The 18,676-nt window shown below is 42.6% G+C and overlaps 1 protein-coding gene across 1 annotated transcript; it reads left to right on the top strand.

The window, feature by feature from the left end:
* Nucleotides 1-17,892: 17,892 nt before the first annotated feature.
* LOC138885864 (uncharacterized) lies at nt 17,893-18,676 on the top strand. The gene is made up of 2 exons (XM_070166854.1): nt 17,893-18,231; nt 18,341-18,676. Exons 1-2 carry the CDS (start codon nt 17,893-17,895, stop codon nt 18,674-18,676), a joined length of 675 nt encoding a protein of 224 aa, XP_070022955.1.

Raw genomic sequence — 18,676 nt, 5'->3', positions numbered from 1 at the left:
GAGGTGATGCACACGACTGATTTGGAATTACCTGAGGAACCGGGTTGGAAGCTTTTCTTCGATGGAGCTGCAAACGCAAAAGGGGTTGGAATAGGAGCAGTACTCATTTCTGAAACAGGGCGCCATTATCCTGTCACGGCTCAACTACGCTTCTATTGCACCAACAATATGGCCGAGTATGAGGCTTGCATTTTGGGTCTGCGCCTGGCTGCCGACATGGATGTCCAAGACGTCTTGGTCTTGGGAGACTCGGACCTCTTGGTACATCAAATTCAGGGTGAATGGGAAACACGAGATCTAAAGCTCATACCATACCGACAATGCTTGCATGATCTGAGCAAGAAATTTCGATCGGTAAAGTTCAAACACATCCCGAGAGTTCACAATGAGGTTGCGGATGCCTTAGCCACCTTAGCATCAATGTTGCACCACCCTGACAAAATATATGTTGATCCTCTACACATCCAGGTCCGTGATCAGCACGCCTACTGCAATGCCGTAGAAGAAGAAGCAGATGGCGAACCCTGGTTTCATGATATTAAGGAATACCTCAGAATGGGAATATACCCGGAACATGCCTCTGGAGACCAAAAAAGAGCCCTTAGGCGTTTGTCGAATGGCTTCTTCTTCAGTGGAGGAGTATTGTACAAAAGAACCCCGGATTTGGGATTGTTGAGATGCATAGATGCCAGGCAGGCAACAACGGTTATGGCAGAAGTACATGCTGGAGTTTGTGGGCCACACATGAGTGGATATGTATTGGCAAGAAAAATCCTTCGAACAGGGTGTTATTGGCTCACCATGGAACACGACTGTATCACTTTCGTGAGGAAATGCCATCAGTGCCAGATACATGGAGATTTGATTCATTCTCCGCCAACAGAGTTACATACGATGTCAGCACCTTGGCCGTTTGTGGCCTGGGGCATGGATGTCATTGGGCCCATCGAGCCAGCAGCGTCCAACGGTCACAGGTTCATTCTAGTGACCATTGATTACTTCACCAAATGGGTTGAGGCTAAAACCTTCAAGTCGGTAACCAAGAAGGCAGTGGTGGACTTTGTTCACTCCCATATCATCTGCAGATTTGGGATCCCAAAAGTGATCATCACGGATAACGGTGCGAATCTCAATAGCAGCCTGATGAAAGAGGTATGCCAACAATTCAAGATTACACACCGCAATTCCACCCCATATCGTCCTAAGGCAAATGGAGCAGTCGAAGCAGCCAATAAGAATATCAAGAAGATACTGCGAAAAATGGTGGAAGGGTCCAGACAGTGGCACGAGAAATTGCCCTTTGCTTTGTTGGGTTACCGCACTACCGTCCGGACTTCCATAGGCACAACTCCTTATTTGTTGGTGTATGGAACTGAGGCCGTGATACCAGCGGAGGTCGAAATTCCGTCCCTCCGAATTGTCGCTGAAGCCGGGATTGATGATGATGAATGGATCAAAGCTCGCTTGGAACAGTTGAGCCTGATAGATGAGAAAAGATTGGCAGCAGTGTGCCATGGTCAGCTGTACCAGAAGAGAATGGCAAGAGCGTATAATAAAAAGGTGCGCCCCAGGAAGTTTGAAGTAGGGCAGCAGGTATTGAAGAAGATCCTCCCACATCAGGTCGAGGCGAAAGGCAAATTCGCCCCAAATTGGCAAGGGCCTTATATCGTGACCAGAGTCTTGGCCAATGGTGCTTTGTGTTTGACAGATGTCGAAGGTAGATGTGTCGACATGGCTATCAATTCAGATGCAGTCAAGAGATATTATGCGTAATTTCTTTAAATTATGGCAATTTTGGTTTATTTGTTTGTATTTGGCATTTGTTGAATAATGAGATGACGGAGGCAATTCTTTCTTCTATCCAAACACTTTTAACCCTCGCTTCCCCCTTTGAGCCTTGAGCAAATTCTTTCAATACCCCTCTTTTGGAATCACTAATACGAAAAAAAGGGAAAAGAAAAGAAAGGAAAAGAAAAGAAAAAGAAAAAAGAAAAGGAAAAGAAAATGAAAAGAAAGAAAAGAAAAATCAAGGAATATAAAACCGTGGGAACTACGTTTGACCTGATTCCTCAAGGAGGATACGTAGGCGCCTCACGGCTCGGTCATAGTGTGCATCATAGCAAATATAGGATGCATAATGTACATAGTGTGCACAATGTAGCACAATGTGCGTAACGCACGTAACTCAACATAAGCGTAAAAAATAAATTCCCCAAGCAAGAAAACTGGGGCAGAGGTTATGTTTTAAGTTCCAACAAAGGTTTGATTCCAAAAGTTGTAGCACATCACCCTTCAAGTTGTTTTCATTTTATAGCCTTCCTTCAATCCCACACCAAAACCAACATCGACATCCAAAAGACCTCCCGATCAATGTTCGAGAGATGCCAAATCCGGCAAATAAGGCCGAGAATAATACACTGATCCCCAGCAAAGAAAAGGATCGTAAGAATGGGAATGAGTTGATAGTCAAAAGAATCCCCGGAAGAGAGGGTCGTATCTACAACACACCGGATTCTCGAAAGAAATAAAATGAGAGAGTCTTATCGGTGAAAACCTTCACAGGCACCGAAAGGCGATGTAAGATGAGGGATATGAAATGAGAGAGTCTTATTGGTGAAAACCTTCGCAGGCACCATAAGGCGCCGGGAGATGAGAGAAAAGAGAGAGTCTCATTAGTGAAAACCCCTCGAAGGGCACTGTAAGGCGTTGGGAGATGAGAGAAAAGAGAGAGTCTCATTAGTGAAAACCCCTCGAAGGGCACCATGAGGCGACAAGACAGATCAGCAAAGCTACCACATTCGAAACAAAGTGAACACTCCTTTATCATCCCCAGCAAGTCAAACCATCGAGCAGATCAATCGATACAAATAGACTGGGTCGGAATCTATGGTGCACGCCATGATCACGGGGACCAGTTTTGTCCTCCAGATAAGTTCTGTGGATTGTCTCCTCCCACAAAATATTGGTTCAGGAAGTTTTTCTCTTTTCCATATCTTTATTTCTTTTCCTAAAATGTGTCTTTAAAGGATTTGTCAAAGCTTACTACCAGAAACCGAAGGGGAATTCATCCAATGCAGGATAATACAAACAGTCTTAAAGGCCGGCCCCAGGCAATGCAGGGATTGTGCTCGGAAATGTTGGAAGAAGTAAGCTCCAAAAGGGAGTGGTTTCGGGAGTTAGAAGCAGACTCCCACATCATGTGTTTTAAAAGAAAGCAGAAAAGGGGATAAATTGAAAACCAATCCCCAGCAGGCTAGAGACCCCCAACAGGCAACTTTGCCCGCCAACCAATTATGGGGACAAAGAGCAAGAAAAGGGGAAGAGAGAAAAATTGCTCGCCAGAAAGGCACCCTCTACCACCACGATTAAAACTGATTAAATCCTTTTGTCTGCTGCAGGAAAACAAAGGATTGATGATGGCAGCAAGATACACCTCCATGGAATTCACCAAAAACCGGGGCAGAAAATTTTCTGCCGATTGTCGAAAATTTTCTCGGAAGAACGGGGAAACAATTTCAATACATTTTAAGTTCTAGGTCGCCCACCAGTATAATGCGGGAATACTTTTAAGTTCTAGGTCGCCCACCAGTATAATGCGGGAATACATTTAAGTTCTAGGTCGCCCACCAGTATAATGCGGGAATACATTTAAGTTCTAGGTCGCCCACCAGTATAATGCGGGAATACATTTAAGTTCTAGGTCGCCCACCAGTATAATGCGGGAATACATTTAAGTTCTAGGTCGCCCACCAGTATAATGCGGGAATACATTTAAGTTCTAGGTCGCCCACCAGTATAATGCGGGAATACATTTAAGTTCTAGGTCGCCCACCAGTATAATGCGGGAATACATTTAAGTTCTAGGTCGCCCACCAGTATAATGCGGGAATACATTTAAGTTCTAGGTCGCCCACCAGTATAATGCGGGAATACATTTAAGTTCTAGGTCGCCCACCAGTATAATGCGGGAATACTTTTAAGTTCTAGGTCGCCCACCAGTATAATGCGGGAATACATTTAAGTTCTAGGTCGCCCACCAGTATAATGCGGGAATACATTTAAGTTCTAGGTCGCCCACCAGTATAATGCGGGAATACATTTAAGTTCTAGGTCGCCCACCAGTATAATGCGGGAATACATTTAAGTTCTAGGTCGCCCACCAGTATAATGCGGGAATACATTTAAGTTCTAGGTCGCCCACCAGTATAATGCGGGAATACTTTTAAGTTCTAGGTCGCCCACCAGTATAATGCGGGAATACATTTAAGTTCTAGGTCACCCACCAGTATAATGCGGGAATACATTTAAGTTCTAGGTCGCCCACCAGTATAATGCGGGAATACATTTAAGTTCTAGGTCGCCCACCAGTATAATGCGGGAATACATTTAAGTTCTAGGTCGCCCACCAGTATAATGCGGGAATACATTTAAGTTCTAGGTCGCCCACCAGTATAATGCGGGAATACATTTAAGTTCTAGGTCGCCCACCAGTATAATGCGGGAATACATTTAAGTTCTAGGTCGCCCACCAGTATAATGCGGGAATACTTTTAAGTTCTAGGTCGCCCACCAGTATAATGCGGGAATACATTTAAGTTCTAGGTCGCCCACCAGTATAATGCGGGAATACATTTAAGTTCTAGGTCGCCCACCAGTATAATGCGGGAATACATTTAAGTTCTAGGTCGCCCACCAGTATAATGCGGGAATACATTTAAGTTCTAGGTCGCCCACCAGTATAATGCGGGAATACATTTAAGTTCTAGGTCGCCCACCAGTATAATGCGGGAATACATTTAAGTTCTAGGTCGCCCACCAGTATAATGCGGGAATACATTTAAGTTCTAGGTCGCCCACCAGTATAATGCGGGAATACATTTAAGTTCTAGGTCGCCCACCAGTATAATGCGGGAATACATTTAAGTTCTAGGTCGCCCACCAGTATAATGCGGGAATACTTTTAAGTTCTAGGTCGCCCACCAGTATAATGCGGGAATACATTTAAGTTCTAGGTCGCCCACCAGTATAATGCGGGAATACATTTAAGTTCTAGGTCGCCCACCAGTATAATGCGGGAATACATTTAAGTTCTAGGTCGCCCACCAGTATAATGCGGGAATACATTTAAGTTCTAGGTCGCCCACCAGTATAATGCGGGAATACTTTTAAGTTCTAGGTCGCCCACCAGTATAATGCGGGAATACATTTAAGTTCTAGGTCACCCACCAGTATAATGCGGGAATACATTTAAGTTCTAGGTCGCCCACCAGTATAATGCGGGAATACATTTAAGTTCTAGGTCGCCCACCAGTATAATGCGGGAATACATTTAAGTTCTAGGTCGCCCACCAGTATAATGCGGGAATACATTTAAGTTCTAGGTCGCCCACCAGTATAATGCGGGAATACATTTAAGTTCTAGGTCGCCCACCAGTATAATGCGGGAATACTTTTAAGTTCTAGGTCGCCCACCAGTATAATGCGGGAATACTTTTAAGTTCTAGGTCGCCCACCAGTATAATGCGGGAATACATTTAAGTTCTAGGTCGCCCACCAGTATAATGCGGGAATACATTTAAGTTCTAGGTCGCCCACCAGTATAATGCGGGAATACATTTAAGTTCTAGGTCGCCCACCAGTATAATGCGGGAATACATTTATGTTCTAGGTCGCCCACCAGGTATAATGCGGGAATACATTTAAGTTCTAGGTCGCCCACCAGTATAATGCGGGAATACTTTTAAGTTCTAGGTCGCCCACCAGTATAATGCGGGAATACTTTTAAGTTCTAGGTCGCCCACCAGTATAATGCGGGAATACATTTAAGTTCTAGGTCGCCCACCAGTATAATGCGGGAATACATTTAAGTTCTAGGTCGCCCACCAGTATAATGCGGGAATACATTTAAGTTCTAGGTCGCCCACCAGTATAATGCGGGAATACATTTAAGTTCTAGGTCGCCCACCAGTATAATGCGGGAATACTTTTAAGTTCTAGGTCGCCCACCAGTATAATGCGGGAATACATTTAAGTTCTAGGTCGCCCACCAGTATAATGCGGGAATACTTTTAAGTTCTAGGTCGCCCACCAGTATAATGCGGGAATACATTTAAGTTCTAGGTCGCCCACCAGTATAATGCGGGAATACATTTAAGTTCTAGGTCACCCACCAGTATAATGCGGGAATACTTTTAAGTTCTAGGTCGCCCACCAGTATAATGCGGGAATACATTCAGCTCTAGATTTTGGAATCAGTCGCCCCACCTGAAGACGGAAGGGTACAACAGAGATCCCCAAACGGGAAACAATGAAATCCCCAGCACCAAGAAGCAGACAACTGCAGAGGCAAGCGCGCCATTCAAAAGGAAAAAGGAACAGTTTCAAAGGAATTAGTTTGGGAACGGTGTAGCATGCCCAGTATAACAATTCCGATGAAAAGCCATACCACTGAAGAAACCATTGGAAGATTTAAAGAAGAAAGCCGTATCCCCAGCAAATCAAGCAAAGTGATGAGAACTGACATTCAAAAAGGTGAAGGACCAGCATCATCTCCAAGTTCACAAAATAAAGGCGTCAGAGGAAAGCGTTAGCCGACAAGAAAGCAAGGCAGCAAGAACAAGTTGAAGATGGATGAGATTTCAGGATCCTCAGTTTAGCTTAGCTTCTTGTTTTCCTTTTAGAGCAATGTAATAGGGAGATCGGTTGAGCAGTAGCATCCTACAGCAGCATACAACAGCGCACAACAACAGCAAACACTACAGTCACACGGTAGTCCCAGCTACCAAAATTTCCCGAACTACATTGACCTGATTCCTGTTTCAGCCCAGGATATGTAGGAAACCTCTGAAGCAAAGGTTCGGTCAAATCTTTTTCAAAAATGCTTCACACGGAGTATTCGGACGGGCAAAAATCGCTCGCTTTATCTTTGCGCGAAAACCCTTCGTGTCTTCGTGCAAAGAGGGGCAGCTGTAAGCACGTGATTTTTGCTTCACGGACAATCGCTCCAAAAGAAAATAAAAATAGTGGCAAAAGGCTTCGCTGTACAATTTTTCGGTCTTTCCGTGACATGTTTTGTTAGTCGTTTGTGAGTCTGTCCATTTTGCATCTAGTCATTATCAAACAAAAATACAAAAAATATATGTGGCGTTAAAAGAAAATTCAAAAATATAAATATATGTGCATCGTCCGTTTTAGGTTGTGATTTAACTTACTTGGTATGATAATTATGTTGAAATGCCATATTGTTATTTGTTTTAATTTCATTTGGTTTTATTAGTTATTTTTATTTTTATTTTTATTTTTCTTTAAATTGGAAAACAAAAGAAAGTTGAAATCAATTTGGGCCAAAAAATAAGACAAAAACAAGCCCAAACCAACGATCTGACCCGGTCCAGACCAGGCCTGCCCAGGCACTTCCTGAAACGACGTCGTTTCAGGCAAATCAATCTGAGCCGTCCGTCCCAGCCGATCCAACGGTTCAGGACCTCTTTCAGCGACCCATGTTCAAACCCGACCCAAATAACCAGCCTGACCCAACCCCTCACTTAAACCAAACGACCCCGTTTAACTGCCAAACGACCCCGTCTCATTTCTCAGCATCAGATCCAAGCCGTTGAGATCATCTGATCTAACGGCTCAGATCCAATCCCATAGACCATATATAAACCTTCCCTTATACCCACGCCCCCTATACCAACACCCCACCCCTTCGTCCCCAAGTCGAACCCGGACCTCCCATTAGAAACCCTAGCCGCCCTCATCTCCCTCGCCATTAAAGCCGGCGGCACGAACGCCGGTGACCACCTCCTGAACACCCTAAGACCCCCTCACTCTCCTGAACATGGATCTGTTACCCTCTTGCCTCGAATCACCTTCCCTCGTCTCGAATCTTCGTTTGAAGATTTGAGTCGAACCCGGACCTATGCCAAACCACCCCATCTTCATACCAGACATTCCCCTGACCTTCCTCGTGACCAAACCAAGCTTGGTTTGGTCCGAATCTACCCACAACTCCCTAAAAATCAGATCTGGAAATCCAGACTTTAGAACACATGCACCTGGGGAATCCGGCCGGTTTGGACATGGGTTTGAGGTCTAATAGACCTTAATCAAGGTGTTCTCATGTGAGAACACCCTGATTAAAGTTTGTTCGGCCTCAAAAATTCGAAGTTGAATCAGATTTGGGTCTGTTTGATTTAAACATTTTGGTAAGTTTTCCTTTCTTTTGTTTTATTTCTAAATAAGTTGTCAGCATATCTCTTTGTGTTTGGTTGTTATTTTGTTATTTTCTGGATTTCTTTCATCTCTGTAAAGACCTTTTATTTGGTCGATTGTCTTCTGTGTATGATTCTGAATGTACTCTGTGATAAACATGATAACTCATATAGGCCCCAGTAATTGAACAAAAATTGTCTGATGCCCTTTAGATCCCTAAATGTATTGTTTATGTGAGCGACTGATTATTACCTGTTATAATTAGTATAGTCGACTCGATAAATGTCGTCGATTAGTTTGCTATAACTAATGAATCGAATGAGCTAGTATTTTCACGTAACTAATTGAACTCGGACACTGACTGAATGTCCCAGTAATGTTTGAAATGGTTTGTTGGCATTATAAAAATGACTAAAAGGGTTCAGTCTAGGCAGTCCTGAATTTGAACTCTCATCAGTTCAAAAATGCCCTGATGCTGCAAAAAGGTCAAGACAGTGATAACCAGGGTTTAACAGGGGTATTCTGGGGTGTCAAAAAGAACAGAAGTAATTAGTTTAAGTGAGCTGACAAATGGGGTACGAAATTAGGATTAAACTAATGCTAATGGGGGGACAAGACACAAGAGTATGGGTTTAAAATGAATAAATAAAACGAGCCCATAACTCTTGATTAAACAAAGACCAGGCGTGGGGAGCAAAGGGGCTGGCACCAAAGATGCTTAGGCATGGGCTTAAAGGGTATGGGCATTCTGCCAATTGGCAGGGCAGGCAGCTCAGCTGTACTGGTTCATTTGGCCTATAAATAGGCCATTTGATAACTTAAACGGCTGGACTTTTAGTCTTCAGAAAAAGAGAAAACAAAAGGGGGAAATTTTCAGAACACTTTAACCAATCACTGCCCAAAACTGCACGAGGAGCTAAATTGGTTGGGCTATCCTGGCCAAGCCAGTTATTCTAACTAGGGTCATTACTGTTCCATTAAGAGAAAGGCTGTGTGTTTTCTGCTGTGATTGTTACTATACTGAGTTTTCTGTGGGCTGTGGTTCGAGTCTTAGTCTTCCTGATTGCTGGAACTGTATCGGGTATTAGCTGAGCTTTGGGGTTATTGGGTTTTCTGTTGCTGTCACATTTGGTATCTTGGATTTTCTACTGGTTCATTACTCTTTTTCTGGGATTGTTTGTTTGGGCCTCGACCATCTGTGGTTTCTGTTGTTCTGGAAACTGTTGCTATTTGTCTGTTGGACTGTGGAGAGCATTTGTGGCTGTTGGTTTGTTGTTGAGTTGTTACTGTTTGGTTGTTGTTGCTGTGTTTGTTGCATACCACTCAGCTGATCATTTTCTCCCTCCTGTTGTCCTCTATACCAGGTACACAAATATATTACCAATGTAACTTGAAAAGTTTGAGCATGAATGGAGAAGATCTGCAGATGTCTATATATACATAGAATATTATGTTAGACCTCATATAATGTATAATAGTTTACCTTCTTGTTTTGGATACTGAAGTTAGCTTACAGTCCTAGTAAACTGTCAATGAATGGTAGTTGAATGTTAGATTGTGTATATAGGATGGTGATAAGAGTATGCCCAAGGCAGTGGGTTGTATCTCAGATTTAATGCAATAGTGTAGTATAAACAAGTAATGTATGCAAAGCATGAAAATCGTACACTATAAATTAATTTCTTTCCTTTCCAATACATGTTCCATATATAACTGCTAAAACCTTTTTTTTAGATAAAGAACATGGTTTACAATCTCAACCCCACGAGAGGTCGAGCCCGGGTCAAAACAGACCCGGCAGGCTCGCATCGAACAAGCAGTGGCCCGGGTCTGGCCAATCACGCTTGGGCTGGATTTGGGCCCGTGGTTACTGGATCGGCTGACTGTGTATGCAGCCCCGTTTCGGATTTTTAAGCCTTTCTGAATGTTGTTACAACATCTTCAAACATGTAATTAATTAGGACTTTCTACTGTTTTCAATTGATAGAGACAAACACGACAAGAAACGTAGTTGCTATAAGATATCCCTTTAAAATAAGAACGAGATGAGCCTCGATGAAATAAACAAAACGCGCAGATGCGGGGCCCTTGTTAAATGTATATTATTGAAGCATTTAGTTTCCAGGACGGGTTGCTTAGCAAATCTCGCAACCTTCCTGAAATGACAACACGTTAGTCTCTTTAGGATACGCTTTAATAAACTTTACCTTCTTAAACTCGGGTGCACATTTATGTGACCCAAATCCAAATCTCGACGGATTCGAAATGCCTTTCTAATCACGGGTACATTGACTGTGACGTGGTTCGAGATGCATGTCCATGACGTTGCAAATTCATTAAAAATAAAGAACGAGATGAGCCTCGCCAAATAAAATACAAATTGCGGGGCCCTCAATAAATATTTGCTTTAAAAATTGTTTAGACTTCGGGATGGACCGTTTAGTAAAATTTCACGGTCCTACCCAAAATAAATACGCTAGTCGCTTTAGGCACGCCTTTAATAATTTAATTTCCTTAAACTCGGGTGCACATTGATGTGACCCAAATCCAAATCTCAACGGAGTCAAAGCGTGTCGATGACCACGGGTACATTGATTGTAACGTGGTTCGAGATACATTTTATAACGTTGCAATTCTTGATAAAAATAACGGTAAATGATAAAAGCGGTTGAAAGATAAAATTTGCACATAAGTTCGTATTGTATTTAAAATCAGATAATCAAGCCGAATATAACAGTTGAGCGACCGTGCTAGAACCACGGAATTCGGGAATGCCTAACACCTTCTCCCGGGTTAACAGAATTCCTTATCCGGATTTCTGGTACGCAGACTGTAATATAGAGTCATTCTTTTCCTCGATTCGGGATTAAAATTGGTGACTTGGGACACCCTAAATCTCCCAAGTGGCGACTCTGAAATAAATAAACTCATCCCGTTTCGATTGTCCTTTAATTGGAAAATCTCCCTTGTACCCTCTCGGGTGCGGAAAAAGGAGGTGTGACAGTGCTCATCCTGCACATTTGTTTTAAGTCCTGATTAAAAGATTGTGATTCATTTTGACTCAAGAGAAAAACACCCATTTTTACAAAATTTAGAACAAAAACATTCTTGCGAATGCAGCCCTTCAGCACCTCAAGCAAGAAAATTTTTTAGGGCTGTGTTTGTTAGCATTTTGGCTATTTCGGACAAGAACAACGTCAACTAATTTATTTATGACAAAATAGCGGCACTTCATATTTTTTGGGGTTATTTTTTGCAAAAACGGAGTTGGACCCGATGATGGTTGCCTACGTATCCCACATCCGGTGAGAATCAAACTTGTGTAGTTCGGCCGATTTTGACGCAACAGAAAACACAAACTTTTGAAACAATTTTTTTTTCTTTTTTTTTCTTGAAAATTTCGGCAGAGTTTCGGGGTATTTGGACACCGGGTTTTTCACAGGCGGGTAATTTCCCCTCTCTCACCTCAATTTGGTTTTCTCCCTTATTCTAGAATTCGGTGAACATGCAATCCGAATCAAATAAATGCGCAAGTAGCAGATAAAATGCATCAGGATGGTCTTTTGATTTTGGGTGCACCTGTCTTAGATGGACCCAACCCCTGTGTTGAGTCCAAAGTCAAATGCACGTGATGCAAACAAGCACCCCTACTAGGGATCCGGCATGAGGCTGTATTATACTAGGTTTGAGAACCTGGGTTTATTTGTTCTAGACCTGGCTTACCCGAGTGGACAGCTCGAGCCGGGGGGGGGGCAGCGTACCGGGAATACAGAAGCTTCACCGGCTTTGCAACTTGTCCGAACCTCATTCTAAAATTGGGATATGACTCTAACTGAACAGAAGCTACATGAAGTGCACCCTTCTCAAATGATTTAGAAGACTCGGAGAGAGGAGGGATTCGTAACCGTTTATATACAGTTCAACAATATCAAAGCGGTAAAAAGCAATATTTAGCACATTAGGCCCAAACATGTAATAAAACCAGATAATAAATAATGCCAAATATAACATTTATTCTAAGTTTGAATTCTTGAACTCTGAACCAGAGATTCTGGGTTCTTGATCCCCAGCAGAGTCGCCAGAGCTGTCACACCTCCTTTTTCTACCCCGGAAGGGTATAAGGGAGTTTTCCCAATTAAAGTGACAATTATATAAACGAGATTATTTATTCAAATTCAGAGTCGCCACTTGGGATAATTTATGGTGTCCCAAGTCACCGGTTTAAAATCCCGAATCAAGGAATTTTGACTCTGATTTACAGCCCGCGAAACACAGAGATGCAGGTAAAGAATTCTATTAACCTAGGAGAAGGTGCTAGACAGTCCCGGGTTCCATGGTTCTAGCACGGTCACTCAACTGCTATATTGGCCTAATCATTTGATTAATTACATGTTTTAAACCTATTTTGCATTTAACTTTATAACCGCTTATAATTATTTCAGAAATTGATTCAAGGTTCTTTAAAACACATCACAAGTCATGCTACATGAAATGCACCCGTGGTTCACGACACGTTCTATTTAACTTTTTTGAAAATTAGAACCGGGCCACATGAAATGTACCCCCAGGTTTTAGTAATAATTGTGATAATTCATTAGTGTGCCTAAAGAAAACTATGGAGTTCATTTTTAATATCTAAATTATAACGTGTGTGAGGGCCATGGATGATTTAATTGCTTATGGCACACCTCAAGTTTCTCTTAAAGTGATTTCTTGATTAATCTCATGAGGGCCATAAATTATAGATTTTGTTTAATATGGCACACCTCGGTCTAATTAAAAATTACTCTAATCAAACGTAATCTAAAGTTTTATTTGTACAACTATTAATTTAAAGAGCGCACTGGGCTTTTAGGCGTTTGGGCCATGCCTGCTATAGACATAGTTGGCAACAACATTTAAATGAGGGTTTGGGCTCTAAAGCAGGCCCAAAATGATAAGGCATACAATTCCCTCATTTCTAAGTGGCCCTACGTCCAGGCCCAAAGTAAGCTGAATTTGGTAAAAGGGATGAATGCTAAAGGGTGTGGGACTCAAGATCGAGTCCCCACAGGATAAGGAAACATCTGAAACCTGAGAGGCTCGCTGAGCCCATTTGGCTAACATCAATACACAACCATGTGACATTTAAAATGTTAAATGTTACAAACCATATTACACATCTAAAAGAGGCATTGTTTTGGATTTGATTGAATACGTAATATGAGGCCAAGATTATGCAATGTTCCAACCTCAATTTTGGCTCAAGATATATTATAAATACATTGTAGGAAATTCAGACCTCAATTCCAACCTTACAAACAACAACGGAAATACTACATAGTTCAGAACATTTGGCCCTTGTCAAACCAATAATTCATTACTCGAACTATAGTTCTTCAAGAGCACAAATGCTCATATAAAACTCTAGAATGAAATGAACTAATGAAATTGTGATGTGACCAAACCAAGATCTGAAAATCCAAAACTGATTCTAAACAGACTTAAACTAACCAAAGGAAAAGTACTCATCTAGCTTAGACCATGCCACAGGAAGTCCAATATTCTACATGTCTAACAAATAAAGCCTTAGCCAACCTACTAAACTATGATACTGATTCAAATTACACACAAGATTTAAGTCAGTGATATAAATGAGCATAAAGAAACTAAATTACAGTAGAGCTGAATGATCTTAAAGAAATCAAAAGACTAGAGATTCAACAAAAATTATTTGTCATTAGATTTCCATGTTGGACTACATTTTTTGCACTTCACATGTCATTCAAGGTGCAGGAGGTACCTGGGAGTCAAACAAAGCAAAAGAGTGAGGATTTCAACAAGCAAAGGTGTAGCAAGGCAACACAATCAATCAGCAAAAATAAGCTCCTTCAGTCCATACTGAAACCCCAGAAATTTGACAAGATGTTCAAGCTTTAAACCCAGAATGGAACCAGCTGACAGTACTCGAACTTTTTTTTGTTGTGTTTTCTAGTTCTGAAATTCCTATCAGTATATGTATTTTCAGTATTTTTGATGCAGAGAAAATGATGCTTTTTCCAAAAATCCCCTTTTCTAGTGAAGGAAGGGTCCTTATTTATATGCCTCTAAGGCCATGTGCCTGAAAACAGAAATCAGAATATTTCCAGCCTGCAAAGGTGTCTTTTGTAACTAACTGGGACAACTGGCAACCTTTAATTGGCTCCAACACTTGTGCTGGCCAAGATTGGGCCCGCTGCCCATATTCTAAAAACTCCTAATGCTAACCTTATTTGAGCACCCCAATTATACTTCCCAAATTAACCCCCCTTAAATTCCCAATTGTTCAACTAAGACCCTAGGAGTTTCTAAGCATTTACAAACTGAGGCAACCATCACAAAGCAAATCGATATGAGTGAAACCAATCAAACAATAAACATATACCGAAGAAGGTGAAAATCCATACCCTTAACACAAATTAGAAAGATTCAACTTCAAAACAAAAATCTAACTTCTAACGACCAGTGACAAATTTGACTATAATTAAAAGAAGAAGGGAGAAATTAAAAACACTGAATAACTACAAAAGGAAACCCTAAAAACTAGAATCATGCAATTAGAAACACGGATTATAGCATAATAAGAAGAAATCATGATAGCATATCCTAGACAAAACAGTAATCTAACATAATCAAATAAACAGGAAAATCAAACCATTCGAGCGAGTGACCACTAATGGCCAATGACCTAAAATAACAGACCAACTAATAACTAAAGAAGAAGGACAAAACATCAGAAGCAAGCAAATAAAGCAAAAAGAAATCAAAGAAGAAAAAGGGGGAAATGACTAACCGGACAAAGCTTGGGAAATACTTGAATCCAAACAAACGATCAAAAGGGGGAAGGAACAGGGCCGACCAAGCATCTGAATCTCTCAAAATCAAACCAAAGCTCATGTTAACCAAGGGCTCTCAACGAGAACCCTTGGCTAATACGGATTTTGATTCGTATTGAACTCCGGGAGCCAAAGAATTGGACCTAAAAGAACTAAGGTTTTTCAGATCCGAAATTCGGGGAGTCTGAGGGTGTTTTTTTAGGAATTAATGATGGATTTGGTAAGGAAGGGTGAAAGTGGTTGTGTGGTAAAAATCTGAAGATGTTTGGGGAGATTAGGGTTTAGGGAACTCCGGTCTTCGATCTGAAATTCGAAGGGCTCGACTATGATTTGAAGGCAACGGGTGGGAGATTTGGGATGAGGGCACGAAGAGGGTTCCGGGGTGTTTTTTTGGGTGGATTGGAGTGGTTTATGGCGTCGCCGCCGGCCGGTGGGGAGTTGGGGTCTAAGGGCGACAGATCTATAGGGTTTTGAGTTGGAGACGAAGAGAATTAAGGGGTGCGTGGACAGGGGGACATGGTTCCGACATATATATCCTTATAGGCGTCCAGTTCTGGTTCGTTGGATCAATGTGATCCAACGGTTGAGATGGGAAAGGGTAAAACGGGGTCGTTTTGGTCTGGGTGGGGCTGGTCCGGATTTAGGCTGGAATTGGGCTGGGGCCTGGGCGGAATTTGCTTGGGGTTTTGGCTAAATTAAACTTTGGCCCAAATTGCCCTAATTTCTGATTCTCTTTTTACTTTTTCCAATTTTCTCCTTTTTCTTTTCATTTTCAAATTAATTTAAACCTAAATTAACCCTCTACAAAATTAAGCTAATTACCCATCATAATACTTAAAATTGATTAACTCCCAAATTAGAAGAACTATAGATTTAAAATTAAACGGCTAAAATGCAAAACTGAGCCATTTTTGTGATTTTTCATTTTTATAAAACAACTAACCTAAAAATGTAAAAGTAAACCTCAAATGCAATGCATTGTATTTTTGTATTTTTCATGATTTAAATAAAATAAAAATGCACAACTAAATGCAAACAATTAACAAAAATGCTATGAAAAATCTATAAAATTGTAAATAATGGAAAAAAATTATTTTCTTGAATTTATGGGAGTAATTCATATAAGGCAAAAATTATGTGCTCACAGTGACAACATGGTATTAGAATACTAGGTTCACGTAGGTCTTACAAGTCATGAACAAACCTAATAGAGTCTTGCGGATCGGTACAAAGACATCTGTATTTATGTTCGAGAGGTTATAGGGTGTTAGGAAACTACTCTTTATTCATTTCCTATCGTGCAGTGGTTGGTATACTAAATTTCCCTTTTTTATTTTCTTACAGATTGTGAGGACACGCACGACAGATGTTCCAGACCCGGGAGGAGCTGCTCCCCCCGTCGCTAGAGGCCGAGGTAGAGGCCGGGGGAGGGCACTAGCCTAAGGTAGGGGACGAGGGCAGAGCTGTTCCAGTAGCACCACCGGCAGATCCTACTGGAGATCCTATCATTGAGGAGCAGGGCGAGGTGCCCGTAGTTGAGCCTACCCCAACAGACTTTATGACAACACCGGGTTTCCGGGAGGTCATGGGTATGCTACGGTTCATGGACACCATGACTCAGGTTGGTTTATTTCCAGCGGATCCAGCTACATCACAGGCAGGAGGGGGAGCACAGACCCCTACTGCTCAGGCTCCTGGTCATGCAACTGCAGTATATCAGACTCCGGGTGCGCTACCCGTGGATAGGGCTTAGCCAGTTGATGCAGTGGTGCCCGAGCCCAGACCAGCTACGGATGGTAATCCGCAGAAGTTATTGGGCAGATGGACCAGGCTACACCCTCCTATTTTCGGGGGTGAGTGTCATGAGGATGCCCAGGATTTCATTGATAGGTGTAGAGACAGACTACACAACATGAGGTTATTAGAGTCGCATGTGGTTGACTTCACTACTTTCAAGCTAGAGGGCAGAGCCTGTAGATGGTGGCATTCGTATATTCTTGGCAGGCCAGCAGGTTCTCCTCCCATCACTTGGGGTCAGTTCACATAGTTATTCATGGATAAGTATATTTTACCCTCTAAGTGGGAAGAGCTACGGTATCAGTTTGAGCTGCTTGAACAAGATCAGATGTCTGTGACCGACTATGAGGTGAGGTTTTCTGAGTTATCCTGCCATGCACTGATGATACTTCCTACTGATGCAGATAGGGTGTGGAGGTTCGTTGCAGGGTTGCATTCTGGCATTAGGGCCAACATGGCCCGAGAGGTGGAGATGGGGACTCCTAATCAGCTAGTAGTGGAGATTGCTCAGAAGATTGAGGGCTACCGTCTGAGAGGTAGAGAGCAGGTACATCAGGACAAGAGGGACCGATTCTTCGGAGAGTTCAGAGGTGCCCCAGCTAGGGGCAGAGGTCAGTTTGGGAGGGGTCAGCCTAGCAGGCCCCCATATTCAGCACCACCACCTCCTCGAGGTGCTCCAGTGTGCCCCTATTTCTGTTCCATCCCAGAGAGTTCCTATCGTCCGCCAGCTATTCAGGGTTTCTCTAGTGGGCATTCAGGCCCCTAGGATTCTTCTGGTTCCTATTTCAGTGCTATGCCAGAGAGTTCATACCGTTCACCAGCTATTCAGAGTTCCTCCAGTGGGTATTCAGGCCATCAGGGCCAGGCTTCTGGACATCAGGCTATGGTGCCGAGGGGTTGTTACGAGTGAGAAGATCCGGGTCACATGAAAAGGACCTACCCTAGACTTCGGAGCAAGGCAGTACAATAGGGTCAGCAACCTATGATTTCAGCACTGGTTGCCCAGCCTCCCAAAGGCGAGGGACAGATGGGTAGGGGCCGTCCTAGAGGTGGAGGCCAAGCAGGGAGAGGTCAGCCAGCTACTACTCAGTTAGGTGGAGGCCAGCCAGCCGGCGCTCTAGCCAGATTCTATGCCCTTTCGGCCATACTAGATGCATTGTCCTCAGATGCCATTATCACAAGTATTATTTTCGTCTGTGGTAGAGATGCTTCGGTGCTATTTGATCCAGGGTCTACCTATTCATATGTGTCTTCTCTGTTTTCTCATTTCCTAGTTGTTCCTCGTGAGCCTTTAGACACTCCTGTTCATGCGTCCATTCCTGTGGGCAATTCTGTGGTTGTGGATCGGATCTATTGGTCCTGTGTGGTCACATTCTGTGGTTTCGAGACTAGAGCAGATCTCATGTTGCTTGATATGATTGACTTTGAGGTCATCCTAGGCATGGATTGGTTATCCCCATATCATGCTGTCCTAGATTGCCATGCCAGAGTCGCCAAGGTTGGAGTGGAATGGTTCCTTAGTTGATATATCTAGTCGGGTTATCTCTTTTTTGAAGGCTCGATATATGGTCAAGAAGGGTTGTTTGGCTTATCTAGCTTATCTTCGGGACACCACCGTAGAGTCTCCAATGATTGATTCAGTTTTGGTAGTCCGACTATTCGCCGATGTGTTTCCCTATGACCTTCCGAGCATGCCACCGGATCGTGATATTTATTTCTGTATTGATTTGGTTCCAGGTGCCCAGCCTATATCTATTCCACCATACCGTATGGCCTCGAAAGAGCTGAAAAAGTTGAAGGAGCAGTTTTAG

The sequence above is a fragment of the Nicotiana sylvestris genome, chromosome 2 (genome assembly GCF_000393655.2).
Source record: "Nicotiana sylvestris chromosome 2, ASM39365v2, whole genome shotgun sequence".
Classification (NCBI taxonomy): Eukaryota; Viridiplantae; Streptophyta; class Magnoliopsida; order Solanales; family Solanaceae; genus Nicotiana; species Nicotiana sylvestris.
This window is presented reverse-complemented; position numbering and strand designations above follow the sequence as displayed.

Bases quoted from the DNA above. Each gene is read 5' to 3' on its own strand.
- LOC138885864 (XM_070166854.1), top strand. From the start codon at position 17,893: ATGGGTAGGGGCCGTCCTAGAGGTGGAGGCCAAGCAGGGAGAGGTCAG. The intron at 18,232-18,340 runs GTCACATTCTGT...ATGCTGTCCTAG, and splicing joins GGATCTATTGGTCCTGTGTG to ATTGCCATGCCAGAGTCGCC.